This window comes from Vespa velutina, chromosome 1, assembly GCF_912470025.1.
Source record: "Vespa velutina chromosome 1, iVesVel2.1, whole genome shotgun sequence".
Taxonomy (NCBI): Eukaryota; Metazoa; Arthropoda; class Insecta; order Hymenoptera; family Vespidae; genus Vespa; species Vespa velutina.
The window spans coordinates 3651531-3671455 of NC_062188.1; the positions used below are offsets into that span (position 1 = coordinate 3651531).

General features: G+C 24.6%; 4 protein-coding genes across 9 annotated transcripts; all 4 read left to right on the forward strand.

Annotated features, from left to right (window-relative positions):
- The first annotated feature begins 52 nt into the window (after nt 1-52).
- On the forward strand, nt 53-7121 carry LOC124948540. 5 transcript variants are annotated; one of them, XR_007100780.1, is made up of 3 exons: nt 53-1355; nt 1478-6380; nt 6496-7121. XR_007100780.1 is itself a non-coding variant. In XM_047492311.1 (3 exons), the coding sequence occupies exons 2-3, from the start codon at nt 6073-6075 to the stop codon at nt 6971-6973; spliced, it is 786 nt and encodes a 261-aa protein (XP_047348267.1). In that variant the 5' UTR covers nt 1946-3861; nt 3977-6072; the 3' UTR covers nt 6974-7121. The 5 variants fall into 5 exon arrangements, 4 of the variants coding, with proteins under 4 accessions (XP_047348287.1, XP_047348267.1, XP_047348259.1 ...); XM_047492311.1 differs by lacking the exon at nt 53-1355 and having other exon boundaries at nt 1946-3861; nt 3977-6380; XM_047492331.1 differs by having other exon boundaries at nt 1478-7121.
- Nucleotides 7122-7675: 554 nt separating this feature from the next.
- On the forward strand, nt 7676-9436 carry LOC124948582. Its single transcript, XM_047492393.1, has 3 exons — nt 7676-7847; nt 8335-8851; nt 8968-9436. The coding sequence occupies exons 2-3, from the start codon at nt 8544-8546 to the stop codon at nt 9422-9424; spliced, it is 765 nt and encodes a 254-aa protein (XP_047348349.1). The 5' UTR covers nt 7676-7847; nt 8335-8543; the 3' UTR covers nt 9425-9436.
- A 1473-nt stretch (nt 9437-10909) lies between these two features.
- LOC124948576 lies at nt 10910-11926 on the forward strand. Its single transcript, XM_047492381.1, has 2 exons — nt 10910-11324; nt 11438-11926. Exons 1-2 carry the CDS (start codon nt 11017-11019, stop codon nt 11901-11903), a joined length of 774 nt encoding a protein of 257 aa, XP_047348337.1. The 5' UTR covers nt 10910-11016; the 3' UTR covers nt 11904-11926.
- A 6433-nt stretch (nt 11927-18359) lies between these two features.
- LOC124948557 lies at nt 18360-19393 on the forward strand. 2 transcript variants are annotated; one of them, XM_047492355.1, is made up of 3 exons: nt 18360-18527; nt 18633-18760; nt 18875-19393. In XM_047492355.1, the coding sequence occupies exons 1-3, from the start codon at nt 18453-18455 to the stop codon at nt 19338-19340; spliced, it is 669 nt and encodes a 222-aa protein (XP_047348311.1). In that variant the 5' UTR covers nt 18360-18452; the 3' UTR covers nt 19341-19393. The 2 variants fall into 2 exon arrangements, with proteins under 2 accessions (XP_047348311.1, XP_047348302.1); XM_047492346.1 differs by having other exon boundaries at nt 18360-18760.
- Nucleotides 19394-19925: the final 532 nt, after the last annotated feature.

Consider the following 19925-nt stretch of genomic DNA (forward strand, 5'->3'; position numbering starts at 1 on the left):
AATAATGATTTTATATTATTTAGATAAATAGCGATATAAATAGTTGTGTTCGTGTGTGTGTGTGTGTATATATATATATATAAACTACGGTAACTCATTCAGGCATAAAAACGAAAAAGTTTTATAAATTTAACAGAAGTGATAAATGTGGGAAATGTATTCTTCATGGTTATTATTTGTTACCTAAGCTGTAAATTCATCATGCCTGGCGTCATAGTATCGTACATAGCGAAGTCTACAAATTACAAAATTTAACTACCTTGACTTCTATTGATAAAGTAGAAGTCAAGTATACAAAAACAATAATTCAATCAGATTGTCAGTTTCAACAGCTATGGCTGTGGTCTCAAGAAGAATTAAAGAAAGAATGAATGATTTCTTTTCTTGTTCCTGGCGTTTTTTGTTGTCTCCTATGTTTTCGGCGTCTTTGGTATCTCTTGCTTTGTTTGGTTAGTTTCCCACGTGTGCGCTTGGTGGCGCCGAGGCGGGTTAGTTATATGTCTTATCGAAGGAGGCGCAACAGTCGCAACGAGGTCGTCATTTGATCAAGAACGCCCTCTGAAGAGATTGAATATTTCGATTTCGTAACCGATGTAAGGTGAAAATTTTGAAAAATCTTATTACTTACTTTCTTTTTTGATAGATTTTATAACGTGTTTAAATAAGTCAAAGTGTATTAAATCATAATATTAATATAAATATGATGTAATGTTATTAAATCATTTTTACATAAGAAAATTCATTAAAATCATTTCCGGATATTATCTGGATATCATCTTTCTGAATATTTCTTTCTCTTTAAAAATTTTCAATTGAAAATATTTTCTTTTCGGATAGAAAGGTTATAAACATAAACAGTACGTTATTATGTGTACTACAAAGTATAACATCAGTGTGTATATATATCTTGACATTAATTAGATATTTCGACAGTTATTGACAATTTTGTACACTATATATTATAGTTTTTAAAAGATCAACAAATTTTATTGCAAATAGAGTTGTGTATTTTTAATTGATTTGAAAAATTTTATATAATTTCTCAATATGTCTAGTTTTATTGTTATTCGATCTTATACTACGTTCGATAATTTCTTTTGCAAAGAATTACTTAAAACTTCTATAATGGATTCATTAAATGAAACATTTCTTGGAATTTTAACTGATAAACCTGTTATGATAACATTAAATGCATTAGTTTTAATACTTATGTTTATGCTAATAGTAGTTGGATATCCTATTATTTATTGCATTATAATTTTATTAATTCCATCAATTGTATTATATATTTTTTTATATGCAATGTTTTGGTATGAAACTAGAAATGTTGAAAATGAAACATCTACGATTTTACGGTATTACATTCTCAATTATTTCTTTTTGTTTTGTTTTGTTTCATTTTGTTTGTCTAATTTTATTACTTTTTTTTTAGTTAAGATTATAAATTTAAAATGAAAATATATATTTTTATCAACAGAACTTATACGTCCGATAATTCTTCCTGTTTTTGGATAGTGGAAGCATATGATAATTATTTAGTAGATCGAAGTCAACGAAAATCAAGATATATATTCATGACACAGGAACAATTTAATAGATCTAATCATTCAACAAGTAGCCATACTAAAAAGAGTGTAGGTATTATTGGATTTTGTAAAAGTAATAGAATACAGAATTCTGGTTGGATAAAAAGATTATGTATTCATAAAGACTATAGAAGGATAGGTATAGGGAGTTATCTCATAAATCAAGTTATACAATTCGGATATGAACAAGGATATGAATCTATTAATGTACTTATTTCTCAATACGAAATAAAAGCTCTAATATTATTTGGTAACAAAGGTTTTCGTACACAGAATATACATAGTAAACCATCTTTTAAATTTATAACGTTTTATGAATTAAAATACGAAATGAAGGATTATCATCCACGTTATTAAAAATTCGCATAATGTTCTATCTGTGCCAAAAAATTAAATTGTCCATGTAAATATTCGAATCAAAATTATTAAGAGTATTTATTTATTTATTTTTTGTATGTTATAACTCTTTGTGAAATATATGAGCAGAGACATTGTAAAAAATCCGTAATTCTCTTTTTTTATCTTTAGAGACTATTAGTATTTTTCAATTTCTTTATTTCCCAATGTTTACATTTGATCTGACTTAGATCAATAATATTTGAAATAATTTATTAATAGAATAATATTTGACATCCAGTATTTATTGCATAGAATCATATTGTACAAAATGATTCAAAGCTGCACAATATTATTATACATGAGAGAAACTATAAACAAAGGTTAAATTTATAATCAGTTGGTATAAATCTTTTAAAAAATTCACTATCTAAGATCATTGAAATAATTAACAAAAAATATTAAAACAATTTTAATGGATTAAAAATTGTAGATAATATTTAAATTAGGATCAGACCTTATTATATTTCGTAAACCACATGATTCATCAATAGTTGCTATGATTATTATCCACTATTGTAGACGGACTATCATTATTTCTGGCATTACAGAGTTGTTCTACTTAAAAATTAGTTAAATTAATAAATAGAATTTCTACGAGTTTTATCGATAAAATAAAAAATACTAAATTTCAATTGATCCATCAAATATTGCAAAATAGTTTAAATAAAATCCAGTTGGGTTAATTTACTTGACACGCATGACAACTAAATATTGCAGTATCGTGTAGATTGTACCTATCCAGAAATAAATTTGTATAGTTCTTTATTCCCACAGCATTTACTTCATATTATGATGTGCACCGAACGAAATTAGTTGCGCTGGTAGATTTATCTTGTATTACTGTGATTCATAGGGTAATATCGGTAACATTTCTAAGATATTAATAATTTCGTATAACCTATATAACTTTTTTATATATTTTTTGGGATCATATGCCGCGAAATATAAATTTATATAAAGTCATATTTATATTATTATTGTATATAAGTAAGAAATAGCAGTAAAAGTTTTAGCGATAAGAATATCATCAGAAGATATTTGTTCTGAAATAGATCTGTTCAAGAACGACTTCTGAGGAGAAAACATTGAATATTTCTGATCCATTACTGGTGAAAGGAAAATTTTGAAAAATTTTGTATGTTACTTTCTTGTTTGATAACTCTTATAACGTGTTCTAATGACTTTGAAATTACTTAATCATTATGTTAATGTAAATATAAAACAATGTTATAAAATCATTTTTTCATAAGAAAACTTATTGAAAACATGTCCGGATAACATCTCTCTAAATAATATTATTTTTTTCAATTTAAAAACTTTCGATTGAAAATATTTTCGTTTCGGATAGATTATAAACTCATAAACAATACGCTATTATGTGTACTACGTTGCATGACCTCAGTATATATATATATATATATATTGTGACAATAATTAGAATTTCTACAGTTGCTTAGAATTTTATACACTATATAAGTAGAACTTAAGTTTTTCAAAGATCATCAAATTATATTGTGTGCTTCAAATTTTATTTAGTTGCTTCTATATATTTTATATAATTTCTCAATATGCAGAAATGTATTCTTATTAGAACTTATAGAGAACAAGATAAACTGTCTTGCAAAAAATTACTTGAAGATAGTGTAATGACTCAGCTAAATCATACATTTTTTGGATTTATATTAGCACTAAATATTATTCGTATGGTATTTGTGTTATCTATACTGGTAACGGGTCTACTCGTGTATGCAGAATTACATATAACTTATTGTATTATAGTTATGTGTATACCAGGAATTATATTATATATTTCATTATATACAAAATTTCGTTATGAAGCGAGAATGGTTGGATATGAAATATTTGACATTCCACGGTATTACATTCTGAATTATTTCTTTCGTTTGGTTTTATTTTGTTTGTGTGTTTTGTTAGTTTGTAGTTAATTAAGATTATAATTTTAAAATAAAAATATATATTTCTATAAATAGGATTTACTCGCTTGATAATTTATCCCGTTTTTGGGTAGCGGAATTATGTGAAGATTTTTCATTAAATAATCAGGAACAAAATCAGCAATATACATTTATGACAGAGGAAGAAATGAGAGCATCTGAAATTGATTTATCTAAGCATAATAAAAGAATTATAGGTATTCTGTTATTTTGTCAAAGCAATTGGCAACCAACACATGCTTGGATAAAAAGATTTTATGTTTTGAAGAAGTATACAAGGAAAGGTGTAGGAAGTACTCTTTTGAAACGTGCTTTGCAATTTGCCGACGAAAAAGGATTTGTATGTGTTAAAGCTACGGTTTCTCAATTCCAAAAACGGTATATGTATTTTTATTATATAAAAACAAATTATGTAACTGTTTTGCGTGATAGATTATCATTTTTCGTATCAATTACGCTTTATGAATATATATTTCGAACAAAGAATTATCGATAGGATCATTAGAAATTCGCGGAATGTTCAATCTATGCCAACAAATTAAACTGTCCGTCTAAATATTCAAATCAAATTTATGAATAATATTTTTATATTAATTTTTTGTATGTTATAAGTGTTTGTAAAGTATATAAGAGCAAAGGCATTGTAAAAAATCTATAATTCTTTTTTTAATTCCTCAGACACTATCGATATTTTTCAGTTCCTTTATTTGCCAATGTTTACATTTGGATCTAATTTAGGTCAATGATATTTAAAATAATTTATTAATAGAATAGAATTTGACATACAATATTTATTGCATACAATGATTTTAAACAAAATAAATTAAAGCTGCTCAATATTATTGTACATAATAAGAACAATGAGCAGGAGTTAAATGAATAATGGTTCGAATTAAAACTTAAAAAATCAACTACATTATCTCATATAAACAATAACAAAAAAGATACTAAAATATAATTTTAATAGATTTGAAATAGTAAATTATGTTTAAATTACTAAAAGAAATTATTATATTTTATAATCCCCATAAATCATCAACAGTTGGTATGATTATTATCCACTATTTTAGCAGCACTATCAATTCTGGCATTACAATGTCGGTCTATTTAAATATTATTTAAATTACAAAATAGATTTTTCTTGAGTTCTGTCGATAAAATAGAAAATATTAAATTTTGATTGATCTATCGAGTACTGTATAGCGGATTAATTCAAATTTAGTTGCATTAGTATACTCGATATGGGTAATAGATAAATATTAAAAAATCGTGTGGATTGCATTTAACCAGAAATAAATTTTTATAGTTCTTTATTCTTACAATATTTAGTTTAAATTATGATGTGCATCGAACGAAATTAGTTGTGCTCGTAGATTTATCTGGAATTACTGCGACTCATGAGGTATATCGGTACCATGTCTAAAATATTAATAATTTTGTAATATATAAAAAAGGTATATAATTTCAATATACCTTTTTTATACATTTATCGAGATCATATACCGAGAAATATAAATTTATATAAAACCATATTCATATTATCATGGTATATTAGCAATAAATAGCAGTAGAAATTTTAGCGATAAAAATATCATCGAAAGATATTTATATTCTGGAAGAGATTTGTTGAACAACGATCTCTGAAGAGACAACATTGATTATTTCTGATTTACTACTGGTGAAAGATGAAAATTTCGAAAAATTTCGTATGTTACTTTCTTATTTGATAACATTTATATCGTGTTTAAGTGACTTGAAATGTACTTAATCATAATATTAATATAAATATAAAACAACGTTAATAAATCATTTTTTCATAAGAAAACTGATTGAAAACATGCCCGGATATCATCTTTCTAAATAATTTTATTTCTTTCAATTTAAAAATATTCGATTGAAAATATTTACGTTTTAGATAGCAACGTTATAAACATATAAACAATACGCTATTATGTGTATTACAATGCATGACCTCAGTGTATATATATATATATATACGGTGACAATAATTAGAATTTCACAGTTGCTTAAAATTTTATACAATATATAAGTAGAATTTAAGTTTATCAAAAATCAAAAAATTTTATTGTGTGCCTTTGGTTGATTCAATATATTTTATATAATTTGTCAATATGCAGAATTTTATTCTTATTAGAACTTATAGAGAAGAAGATAAACTGTTTTGCAAAGAATTACTTGAAGCTAGTGTAATGAATCAGCTAAATCATACATATATTGGAATTTTATTAGGACTAAATATTATGCGTATAGTAAATATGTTATCTATAGTGTTAATGTCATTACTCATGTATGCAGGATTACATAAAATTTATTGTATTATGATTATGTTTATACCAGGAATTATATTATATATTACATTGTACACAAAGTTTTGTTATGAAGCTAGAATGGCTGGATATGAAATATTTGACATTCCACGGTATTACATTCTGAATTATTTCTTTCGTTTAGTTTTATTTTGTTTGTGTGTTTTGTTAGTTTGTAGTTAATTAAGATTATAATTTAAAAATAAAAATATATATTTCTATAAATAGGATTTACACGCTCGATAATCCTTCCCGTTTTTGGATAGCGGAAGCATATGAAGATGTTTCATTGAATAATCAGGAACAAAATCAGCAATATGTATTCATGACAGAGGAAAAAATGAATGTATGTAAGGTTGATTTTTCTAATCATAATAAAAAAATTGTAGGTATTATGTCAGTCTGTAAAAGTAATTGGGAACCAACACTTGGTTATATAAAAAGATTTTATGTTCAGAAAAAGTATGCAAAGAAAGATGTATATAATCAACTTATGAAACAAGCAGAATTTTTTGCCTATGAACGCGGAATTCTATGTATTAAAGCTATTGTTTCTCAATTTGAAAAACATCTTATTAGTTTTTATAATACTAAAAATTTCACTGTAAATATTATACATGATAGATCATTTTTAATATCAATTACAATGTATGAATATATATTTAGAACAAGGAATTCTCATTCAGATCAGAAGAAATTAGTGTAATGATCAATCTGTTCCAAAAATTTAACTGTCCGTTTAAATATTCAAATCAAATTTAAGAATAATATTTTTATATTAATTTTTTGTATGTTATAAGTGTTTGTAAAATATATAAGAGCAGAGATATTGTAAAAGTGTGTAATTCCATTTTTTACATCTTTAGAAACTATCAATACTTTTCTGTTTCTTTATTTCCCAATGTTTACATTTGGATCTAATTTAGGTCAATAATATTTGAAATAATTTATTAATAAAATACAATTTGACATCCTGTATTTAATGCATATAATCATTAAAAAAAAAATGAATTAAAGGTGCTCAATATTATTGTACATAACAAGAATAATGAACAGGGGTTAAATGGATAATAGTTCGAATTAAAACTTAAGTCATATAAACAATAAGAAAAAGATACTAAAAGATCATTTTAATAGATTTGAAATTGTAGATTATGTTTAAATTACTAAAAGAAATTATTATATTTCATAATCCCCATAAATCATCAACAGTCGGTTTGATTATTATCCACTATCTTAGCCGCACTATCACTCCTGGCATTACAGTGTCATTCTACGTAAAAATTAGTTGAATTACAAAATAGATTTTTCTTGAGTTCTGTCGATAAAATAGAAAATATTACATTTCGACTGATCTATCGAGTACTGTAAATCGGATTAATTCAAATTTAGTTGCATTAGTATACTCGACATGGGTAATAGATAAATATTGAAAAATCGTGTGGATTGTATTTAAACAGAAATAAATTTTTATAGTTCTTTATTCTCACAATATTTAGTCCAAATTATGATGTGCACTGAACGAAATTAGTTGCGCTCGTAGATTTATCTAGTATTACTGCCATTCATAGGATATATCGGTAACATTTCTAAGATATTAATAATTTCGTATAACCTATATCCCTTTTTTATATATTTATCGAGATCATATCCCGCGAAATATAAATTTATATAAAACCATATTCATATTATCATCGTATATTAGCAATATATAGCTGTAGTAATTTTAGCGATAAAAATATCATCGAAAGATATATATGTTCTCAAGCAGTTTTGTTCAAGAACGATCTCTGAAGAAACAAGATTAAATATTTCGTATGAGCAACTGATGAAAAGTGAAAACTTTGAAAAATCTTGATTGTTACTTTTTTTTTTGATAATTCTTATAACGTGTTTAAATGACTTGAATAGTAATTAATCATAGTATTAATATAAATATAAAACAACGTGACTTAGACATTTTCTCATAAAAAAAATTTTACTAAAAACATGTCCGGATATCGTCTCTCCAAATACTACTATTTCTTTCCGTTTATAAATTTTCATTTGAAAATATTTACGTTTCAGATAGCAACGTTATAAACATATAAACAATACGTTATTATGGGTATTACAATGCATGACCTCAGTGTACATATATACTGTGACAATAATTACATTTTCACAGTTGCTTAAAATTTTATATACTATATAGATAGAATTTAAATTTATCAAAGATCAAAAAATTTTATTGTGTGCCTTTGGTTGACTCAATATATTTTATATAATTTGTCAATATGCGGAAATGTATTCTTATCAGAACTTACAGAGACGAAGATAAACTGTTTTGTAAAAAATTACTTGAAGCTAGTGTAATGAATCAGCTAAATCATACCTATATTGGATTTTTATTAGGACTAAATATTATGCGTATAGTAAATATGTTATCTATAGTGTTAATGTCATTACTCATGTATGCAGGATTACATAAAATTTATTGTATTATAGTTATATTTATACCAGAAATAATATTATACATTTCATTATACGCAAAGTTTTTGTATGAAGCTAGAATTGTTGGAAATGAAGTGGATGAGATTTCACGGTATTATATTCTGAATTATTTCTTTCGTTTAGTTTTATTTTGTTTGTATGTTTTTATTAGTTCATACATTGTTAAAATTATGATTTTAAAATAAAAATATATATTTCTATAAATAGGATTTATACGGTCGATAATTCTTCTCGTTTTTGGATAGCGGAAGCATATGAAGATTTTTCATTAAATAATCAGGAACAAAATCAGCAATATGTATTCATGACAGAGGAAAAAATGAATGTATGTAATATTGATTTTTCTAATCATAATAAAAAAATTGTAGGTATTATGTCAGTCTGTAAAAGTAATTGGCAACCAAGACTTGCTTGGATAAAAACATTTTATGTTCAGAAAAAGTATACAAGGAAAGGTATAGGAAGTAATCTTTTGAATCAAGCTCAGCAATTTGCAGACGAAAATGGAATTTTATATATTAAAGCAATTGTTTCTGAATTTCAAAAACATATTATGTATTTTTATAATACGAAAAATTTGTCTGTTAATGTTATACATGATAAATCATTTTTAATATCAGTTACGCTATATGAATATATATTTCGAATAAGGGATTCTCATTAGAATCATTAGAAATTCGGGTAATATTCAATCTATGCCAAAAAATTGAACTGTCTTTTAAATATTCAAAACAAATTTTTGAATATTTTTATGTTTATTATTTGTATGTTATAACTTATTGTAAAATATATAAGAGCAGAGATATTGTGAAAAATCTATTATTCTATTTTTTACATGTTTAAAAGTTATCAATACTTTTCTGTTTCTTTACTTCCCTATGTTTACATTTGATCTGATTTAGGTTAATAATATATGAAATAATTTATTAATAAAATAGTATTTGACATTCAGTATTTATTGCATATAATCATTTAAAAAGAATGAATTAAAGCTGCTCAATATTATTGTACATAACAAAAATAATGAACATTAGTTAAATGAATAATGGTTCGAATTAAAACTTAGGTCATATAAACAATAAAAAAAAGATACTAAAATATAATTTTAATAGATTAGAAATTGTAGATAATTTTCAAATTACTAAAAGAAATTAATATATTTCATAATCCATATATATCATCAATAGTTGCTATGATTATTATCCACTATCTTAACCGCACTATCATTTTTGGCATTACAATGTCGATCTATTTAAAAATTAGTTGAATACCAAAATAGATTTTCCTTAAGTTCTGTCGATAAAATAGAAAATATTAAATTTCGATTGATCTATTGAGTACTCCTTAGCTATTTCATTCAAACATAGTTGCATTACTTTTCTCGATATGCATATTAGATAAATATTGAAAAATCGTTTGGATTGCATTTAACCAGAAATAAATTTTTATAGTTTTTTATTCTTACAATATTTAGTTTAAATTATGATGTGCATCGAACGAAATTAGTTGCGCTCGTAGATTTATCTAGTATTACTGCCATTCATAGAGTATATCGGTAACATTTCTAAGTATTAATAATTTCGTATAACCTAAATTCCTTTTTTATATATTTATCGAGATCATATCCCTCGAAATATAAATTTATATAAAACTATATACATATTATCATAGTATATTAGCAATAAATAGCAGTAGTAATTTTAGCGATAAAAATATCATCGGAAGATATTTATGTTCTGGAAGAGATTTGTTGAACAACGATCTCTGAAAAGACAACATTGAATATTTCTGATCCACTAGTGGTGAAAGATGAAAATTTCGAAAAATTTCGTATGTTACTTTCTTATTTGATAACTCTTATATCGTGTTTAAATGACTTGAAATGTACTTCATCATAATTTTAATATAAATATAAAACAACGTTACTAAGTCATTTTTTCATAAAGAAATTCATTGAAAACATGTACAGATATCGTCTCTCTAAATACTACTATTTCTTTCGGTTTAAAAATATTCAATTGAAAATATTTACGTTTTAGGTAGCAACGTTATAAACATATAAACAATACGCTATTATGTGTATTACAATGCATGACCTCAGTGTATATATATATATATATACTGTGACAATAATTAGAATTTCACAGTTGCTTAAAATTTTATACACTATATAGGTAGAATTTAAGTTTATCAAAGATCAAAAAATTTTATTGTGTGCTTTTGGTCGATTCAATATATTTTATATAATTTCTCAATATGCAGAATTTTATTCTTATTAGAACTTATAGAGAAGAAGATAAACTGTTTTGCAAAGAATTACTTGAAGCTAGTGTAATGAATCAGCTAAATCATACATTTATTGGATTTTTATTAGGACTAAATATTATGCGTATAATAAAAGTATTATCTATAGTGTTTATGGTAATGTTCATATATACAGGAGTACATATAGCATATTGTGGTATAGTTGTTTTTATACCAGAAGTTATATTATATATTACATTATACGTGAAGTTTTTGTATGAATCTAGAATTGTTGGAAATGAAGTATCCGAGGTTCCACGGTATTACATTCTGAATTATTTCTTTTGTTTAGTTTTATTTTGTTTGTCTGTTTTTGTTAGTTCGTAGTTAGTTAAGATTATTTAAAAATAAAAATATATACTTCTGTAAATAGGATTTACACGCTCGATAATTCTTCCCGTTTTTGGGTAGCGGAAGCATATGAAGATTTTTCATTACATGATCAGGAACAAGATCAGCAATATGTATTCATAACAGAGGAAAACTTGAATGATAGTAACATTGATGTTTCTAATCATAATAAAAAAATTGTAGGTATTATGTCATTTCGTAAAAGTAATTGGGAACCAACACTTGGTTATATAAAAAGATTTTATGTTCAGAAAAAGTATACAAGGAAAGGTATAGGTAATAAACTTATGAATCAAGCAGTATTTTTTGCCGATGAACACGGAATTCTATGTATTAAAGCGATTGTTTCTCAATTTGAAAAACATCTTATTAGTTTTTATAATACTAAAAATTTCACTGTAAATATTATACGTGATAAATCATTTTTAATATCAATTACGCTGTATGAATATATATTTCGAGCAGCGGTTTCTCATTTAGATCTTTAGAAATAAGCGTAATGTTCAATCTGTTCCAAAAAATTAAACTGTCCGTGTACATATTCAAATCAAATTTATTAATAATATTTATTTATTTATTTTTTGTATGTTATAACTGTTTGTAAAATATATAAGAGCAGAGATATTGTAAAAAATCTGTAATTCTATTTTTTTTTACGTTTTTAGAAGCTATCAATACTTTTTAGTTCCTTTATTTCCCAATGTTTACATTTGGATCTAATTTAGGTCAATAATATTTGAAATAATTTATTAATAGAATAGAATTTGACATACAATATTTATTGTATACAATGATTTTAAACAAAATGAATTAAAGCTGCTCAATATTATTGTACATAACAAAAATAGTGAACCGGGGGTAAATGAATAATGGTTCGAATTAAAACTTAGGTCATATAAACAATAAAAAAAAATACTAAAACATAATTTTAATAGATTTGAAATTGTAGCTTATGTTTAAATTACTAAAAGAAATTATTATATTTCATAATCCCTATAAATCATCAACAGTTGGTATGATTATTATCCACTATCTTAGCCGGACTATCATTTCTGGCATTACAATGTCGATCTATTTAAAAATTAATTGAATATTACAATAGATTTTCCAGGAGTTCTGTCGATAAAATAGAAAATATTAAATTTCAATTGATCTATCGAGTACTGTATAGAGGTTTAATTCAAATTTAGTTGCATTAATATACTCAACATGGGTAATAGATAAATATTGAAAAATCGTGTAGATTGTATTTAAACAGAAATAAATTTTTATAGTTCCTTACTCTTACAACATTTAATTCATATTATGTGTACAACGAACAAAATTAGTTACACTCATAGATTTACCTAGTATTACTGAGATTCATGAGGTATATCGGTAACATTTCTAAGATATTAATATTTCGTATAACCTATATCCCTTTTTTATATATTTATCGAGATCATATCCCGCGAAATATAAATTTATATAAAACCATATTCATATTATTATCGTATATTAGCAATAAATAGCGGTTGTAATTTTAGCGATAAAAAAACATAGGAAGATATTTATGTTCTCAAACAGATCTGTTCAAGAACGATCTCTGAAGAAACAAGATTAAATATTTCGGATTCGCAACTGATGGGAAGAGAAAACTTTGAAAATTCTTGTTTGTTACTTTTTTTTTTGATAATTTTTATACCGTGTTTAAATGACTTGAAATGTAATTAATCATAATATTAATATAAATATAAAACAATGTTAGTAAGTCATTTTTTCATAAGAAAATTCATTGGAAACATGTCCAGATATCATCTCTCTAAAAAGTACTATTTCTTTCGGTTTAAAAATATTCAATTGAAAATATTTACGTTTTAGATAGCAATGTTATAAACATATAAACAATACGCTATTATGTGTATTACAATGCATGACCTCAGTGTATATATATATATATACTGTGACAATAATTAGAATTTCACAGTTGGTTAAAATTTTATACACTATACAGATAGAATTTAAATTTATTAAAGATCAAAAAATTTTATTGTGTGCCTTTGGTTGATTCAATATATTTTATATAATTTCTCAATATGCGGAATTTTATTCTTATTAGAACTTATGGAGAAGAAGATAAACTGTTTGTCAAAGAATTACTTGAAGCTAGTGTAATGAATCAGCTAAATCATACATTTATTGGATTTTTATTAGGACTAAATATTATGCGTATAATAAATACATTATCTATAGTGTTTATGATAATACTCATATATACAGGAGTACATATAGCTTATTGTGGTATAGTTGTATTTACACCAGAAATTATATTATACATTTCATTATACGTGGAGTTTTTGTATGAATCTAGAATTGTTGGAAATGAAGTATCTGATATTCCAGGGTATTACATTCTGAATTATTTCTTTTGTTTAGTTTTATTTTGTTTGTCTGTTTTTGTTAGTTCGTAGTTAGTTAAGATTATTTAAAAATAAAAATATATACTTCTGTAAATAGGATTTACACGCTCGATAATTCTTCCCGTTTTTGGGTAGCGGAAGCATATGAAGATTTTTCATTACATGATCAAGAACAAGATCAGCAATATGTATTCATGACAGAAGAAAACTTGAATGATAGTAATATTGATGTTTCTAATCATAATAAAAAAATTGTAGGTATTATGTCATTTCGTAAAAGTAATTGGGAACCAACACTTGGTTATATAAAAAGATTTTATGTTCAGAAAAAATATACAAGGAAAGGTATAGGTAATCAACTTATAAATCAAGTATTATTTTTTGCCAATGAACACGAAATTCTATGTATTAAAGCGATTGTTTCTCAATTCGAAAAACATCTTATTAGTTTTTATAATACTAAAAATTTCACTGTAAATATTATACGTGATAAATCATTTTTAATATCAATTACGCTGTATGAATATATAGTTCGAGCAGCAGTTTCTCATTTAGATCTTTAGAAATTAGCGTAATGTTCAATCTGTTCCAAAAAATTAAACTGTCCGTGTACATATTCAAATCAAATTTATTAATAATATTTATTTATTTATTTTTTGTATGTTATAACTGTTTGTAAAATATATAAAAGCAGAGATATTGTAAAAAATCTGTAATTCTATTTTTTTTTACGTTTTTAGAAGCTATCAATACTTTTTAGTTCCTTTATTTCCCAATGTTTACATTTGGATCTAATTTAGGTCAATAATATTTGAAATAATTTATTAATAGAATAGAATTTGACATACAATATTTATTGTATACAATGATTTTAAACAAAATGAATTAAAGCTGCTCAATATTATTGTACATAACATAAATAGTGTACCGGGGGTAAATGAATAATGGTTCGAATTAAAACTTAGGTCATATAAACAATAAAAAAAAATACTAAAACATAATTTTAATAGATTTGAAATTGTAGCTTATGTTTAAATTACTAAAAGAAATTATTATATTTCATAATCCCCATAAATCATCAACAGTTGGTATAATTATTATCCACTATCTTAGCAGCACTATCATTTCTGGCATTACAATGTCGGTCTATTTAAATATTTGTTAAATTACAAAATAGATTTTCCTTGAGTTCTGTCGATAAAATAGAAAATATTAAATTTTGATTGATCTATCGAGTACTGTACAGCGGTTTAATTAAAATTTAGTTGCATTAATATACTCAACATGGGTAATAGATAAATATTGAAAAATCGTGTGGACTATATTTAAACAGAATAAATTTTTATAGTTCTTTATTCTTACAATATTTAGTTTAAATTATGATGTGTACCGAACGAAATAGTTATACTCATAGATTTACCTAGTGTTACTGAGACTCATGAGGTATATCGGTAACATTTCTAAGATAATAATAATTTCGTATAACCTATATCCCTTTTTTGTATATTTATCGAGATCATATCCCGCGAAATATAAATTTATATAAAACCATATTCATATTATCATGGTATATTAGCAATAAATAGCAGTAGAAATTTTAGCGATAAAAATATCATCGAAAGATATTTATATTCTCAAACAGATCTGTTCAAGAACGATCTCTGAAGAAACAAGATTAAATATTTCGGATTCGCAACTGATGGGAAGAGAAAACTTTGAAAATTCTTGTTTGTTACTTTTTTTTTTGATAATTTTTATACCGTGTTTAAATGACTTGAAATGTAATTAATCATAATATTAATATAAATATAAAACAATGTTAGTAAGTCATTTTTTCATAAGAAAATTCATTGGAAACATGTCCAGATATCATCTCTCTAAAAAGTACTATTTCTTTCGGTTTAAAAATATTCAATTGAAAATATTTACGTTTTAGATAGCAATGTTATAAACATATAAACAATACGCTATTATGTGTATTACAATGCATGACCTCAGTGTATATATATATATATATACTGTGACAATAATTAGAATTTCACAGTTGGTTAAAATTTTATACACTATATAGATAGAATTTAAGTTTATTAAAGATCAAAAAATTTTATTGTGTGCCTTTGATTGATTCAATATATTTTATATAATATCTCAATATGCGAAATTTTATTCTTATTAGAACTTATGGAGAAGAAGATAAACTGTTTGTCAAAGAATTACTTGAAGCTAGTGTAATGAATCAGCTAAATCATACATTTATTGGATTTTTATTAGGACTAAATATTATGCGTATAATAAATATATTATCTATAGTGTTTATGATAATACTCATATATACAGGAGTACATATAGCTTATTGTGGTATAGTTGTATTTACACCAGAAATTATATTATACATTACATTATACGTGAAGTTTTTGTATGAATCTAGAATTGTTGGAAATGAAGTATCTGAGATTCCACGGTATTACATTCTGAATTATTACTTTCGTTTAGTTTTATTTTGTTTGTCTGTTTTTGTTAGTTCGTAGTTAATTAAGATTATTTAAAAATAAAAATATATACTTTTGTAAATAGGATTTACACGCTCGATAATTCTTCCCGTTTTTGGGTAGCGGAAGCATATGAAGATTTTTCATTACATGATCAGGAACAAGATCAGCAATATGTATTCATGACAGAAGAAAACTTGAATGATAGTAATATTGATGTTTCTAATCATAATAAAAAAATTGTAGGTATTATGTCATTTCGTAAAAGTAATTGGGAACCAACACTTGGTTATATAAAAAGATTTTATGTTCAGAAAAAATATACAAGGAAAGGTATAGGTAATCAACTTATGAATCAAGCAGTATTTTTTGCCGATGAACACGGAATTCTATGTATTAAAGCGATTGTTTCTCAATTCGAAAAACATCTTATTAGTTTTTATAATACTAAACATTTTACTGTAAATGTTATACGTGATAAATCATTTTTAATATCAATTACGCTGTATGAATATATATTTCGAGCAGGGGATTCTCATTCAGATCTTTAAAAATTAGCGTAATGTTCAATCTGTTTCAAAAAATTAAAGTGTCCGTCTAAATATTCAAATCAAATTTATGAATAATATTTTTATATTAATTTTTTGTGTTATAAGTGTTTGTAAAATATATAAGAGCAGAAGCATTGTAAAAAATCTGTAATTCTTTTTTTAACTCCTCAGAGGCTATCGATATTTTTCAATTTCCTTATTTCCCAATGTTTACATTTCGATCAAATTTAGGTCAATAATATTTGAAATAATTTATTAATAGAAAAACATTTGACATCCAGTATTTATTGCATATAATCATTTTAAACAAAATGGATCAATGCTGCTTAATATTATCGTACATAACAAGAATAATGAACAGGGGTAAAATGAATAATTGTTCGAATTAAAACTTAAAAAATCAGCTACATTATCTCATATAAACAATAACAAAAAAGATACTAAAATATAATTTTAATATATTTGAAATAGTAAATTATGTTTAAATTACTAAAAGAAATTATTATATTTCATAATCCCTATAAATCATCAACAGTTGGTATGATTATTATCCACTATCTTAGCCGGACTATCATTTCTGGCATTACAATGTCGATCTATTTAAAAATTAATTGTATATTACAATAGATTTTCCAGGAGTTCTGTCGATAAAATAGAAAATATTAAATTTCAATTGATCTATCGAGTACTGTATAGAGGTTTAATTCAAATTTAGTTGCATTAATATACTCAACATGGGTAATAGATAAATATTGAAAAATCGTGTAGATTGTATTTAAACAGAAATAAATTTTTATAGTTCCTTACTCTTACAACATTTAATTCATATTATGTGTACAACGAACAAAATTAGTTACACTCATAGATTTACCTAGTATTACTGAGATTCATGAGGTATATCGGTAACATTTCTAAGATATTAATATTTCGTATAACCTATATCCCTTTTTTATATATTTATCGAGATCATATCCCGCGAAATATAAATTTATATAAAACCATATTCATATTATTATCGTATATTAGCAATAAATAGCGGTTGTAATTTTAGCGATAAAAAAACATAGGAAGATATTTATGTTCTCAAACAGATCTGTTCAAGAACGATCTCTGAAGAAACAAGATTAAATATTTCGGATTCGCAACTGATGGGAAGAGAAAACTTTGAAAAATCTTGTTTGTTACTTTCTTTTTTGATAATTTTTATAACGTGTTTAAATGACTTGAAATGTACTTAATCATAATATTAATATAAATATAAAACAACGTTAGTAAGTCATTTTTTCATAAGAAAATTCATTGGAAACATGTCCGGATATCGTCTCTTTAAAAAGTACTATTTCTTTCGGTTTAAAAATATTCAATTGAAAATATTTACGTTTTAGATAGCAACCTTATAACATATAAACAATACGCTATTATGTGTACTACAATGCATGACCTCAGTGTATATATATATATACTGTGACAACAATTAGAATTTCAACAGTTTCTTAGAATTTTAAACACTCCATACGTAGAACCTAAGTTTTTAAAAGGTCAACAAATTTTATTGTGTGCCTTTGGTTGATTCAATATATTTTATATAGTTTCTCAATATGCGGAAATTTATTCTTATTAGAACTTATAAAGAGGAAGATAAACTGGTTTGCAAACAATTACTTAAAGCTAGTGTAATGTATCCGCTAAATCATACATTTATTGGATATTTATTAGGAACAAATATGATGCGTATAATAAATGTATTATCTATAGTGTTAATGGTAGTACTCCTTCAGACAGGATTCCATGTGGTTTATTGTATTATGGTTATATTTATACCAGGAATTATATTATATATTTCATTATTATCAAAGTTTTTGTATCGATCTAGAATTGTTGGAAATGAAGTATCTGAGATTCAACGGTATTATTCTGAATTCTTTCTTTTGTTTTGTTTTATTTTGCTTGTCTGTTTTTGTTATTTTGTACTTAGTTAAGATTATGATTTTAAAATAAAAAAAATTATTTCCATATATAGGATTTACACGGCCAATAATTCTTGCTGTTTTTGGATAGCGGAAGAATGTAAAGATTATTCATTAAATCGTTCGGAACAAGATCAGCGATATATATTTATGACAGAGGAAAAATTGAATGAATGTAATATTGATATATCTCAACATAATAAGAAAATAGTAGGTATTTTGGCTGTCCATAAAAAAAATTTTGACCCAACAGTTGCTTGGATAAAAAGATTATATGTTGAGAATAAGTATAGAAGGAAAGGTATAGGAAGTCAACTTATGAATCAAGCTATGCATTTTGCCGAAGAGCATAGATTTGAATGTGTTAAAACGATTAGTAATCAATTCCAAAAAGTTCTTATAAATTTTTATAATACTAGAAATTTCAATGTAAAAATTTTAAATGACAAATCATTTTTAGTATCAATTACGATGTATGAATATATATTTCGAACAACGCATTATCATACAAGTCATTAAAAATTTGCTTAATGTACAATCTATGCCAAAAAATTGAAATGTCCATGTTAATTTTCAAATCAAATTTATTAATAGTACATTTATATTTATTTTGTATGTTATAACTTTTTATAAAATATATGTGTAGAGATGTTGTAAAAAAAATGTAATTCCCTTTTTACATCTTTAAAGGCTATTATTGTTTTTCAATTTATTTCCCATTTGGATCAAATTTAGGTCTATAATATTTGAAATAATTTATTAATAAAATAGAAGTTGACATACAATATTTATTGCATACAATGATTTTAAACAAAATGAATTAAAGCTGCTCAATATTATTGTAAACAAGAATAATGAACAGGAGTTAAATGAATTATTGTTTAGTTTAAGACTTAAAAAATGAACTACCTTAAGTCATATAAATAATAAAAGAAGATACTGAAACATAATTTTAATGGATTAAAAACTATAGATAATGTTTATATTAAGATAAGAATTTATTATATTTCGTAATCCGCATGAATCATCAATAGTTGTCTGCGATTATTATCCACTATTGTAGACGGACTATCATTATTTGGACTAGGGATTACAATGTTGTTC

Bases quoted from the DNA above. Each gene is read 5' to 3' on its own strand.
- LOC124948540 (XM_047492303.1), top strand. From the start codon at position 6,073: ATGCAGAATTTTATTCTTATTAGAACTTATAGAGAAGAAGATAAACTG. The intron at 6,381-6,495 runs GTATTACATTCT...TTCTATAAATAG, and splicing joins GAAATATTTGACATTCCACG to GATTTACACGCTCGATAATC.
- LOC124948582 (XM_047492393.1), top strand. From the start codon at position 8,544: ATGCGGAAATGTATTCTTATCAGAACTTACAGAGACGAAGATAAACTG. The intron at 8,852-8,967 runs GTATTATATTCT...TTCTATAAATAG, and splicing joins GAAGTGGATGAGATTTCACG to GATTTATACGGTCGATAATT.
- LOC124948576 (XM_047492381.1), top strand. From the start codon at position 11,017: ATGCAGAATTTTATTCTTATTAGAACTTATAGAGAAGAAGATAAACTG. The intron at 11,325-11,437 runs GTATTACATTCT...TTCTGTAAATAG, and splicing joins GAAGTATCCGAGGTTCCACG to GATTTACACGCTCGATAATT.
- LOC124948557 (XM_047492346.1), top strand. From the start codon at position 18,453: ATGCGGAAATTTATTCTTATTAGAACTTATAAAGAGGAAGATAAACTG. The intron at 18,761-18,874 runs GTATTATTCTGA...TTCCATATATAG, and splicing joins GAAGTATCTGAGATTCAACG to GATTTACACGGCCAATAATT.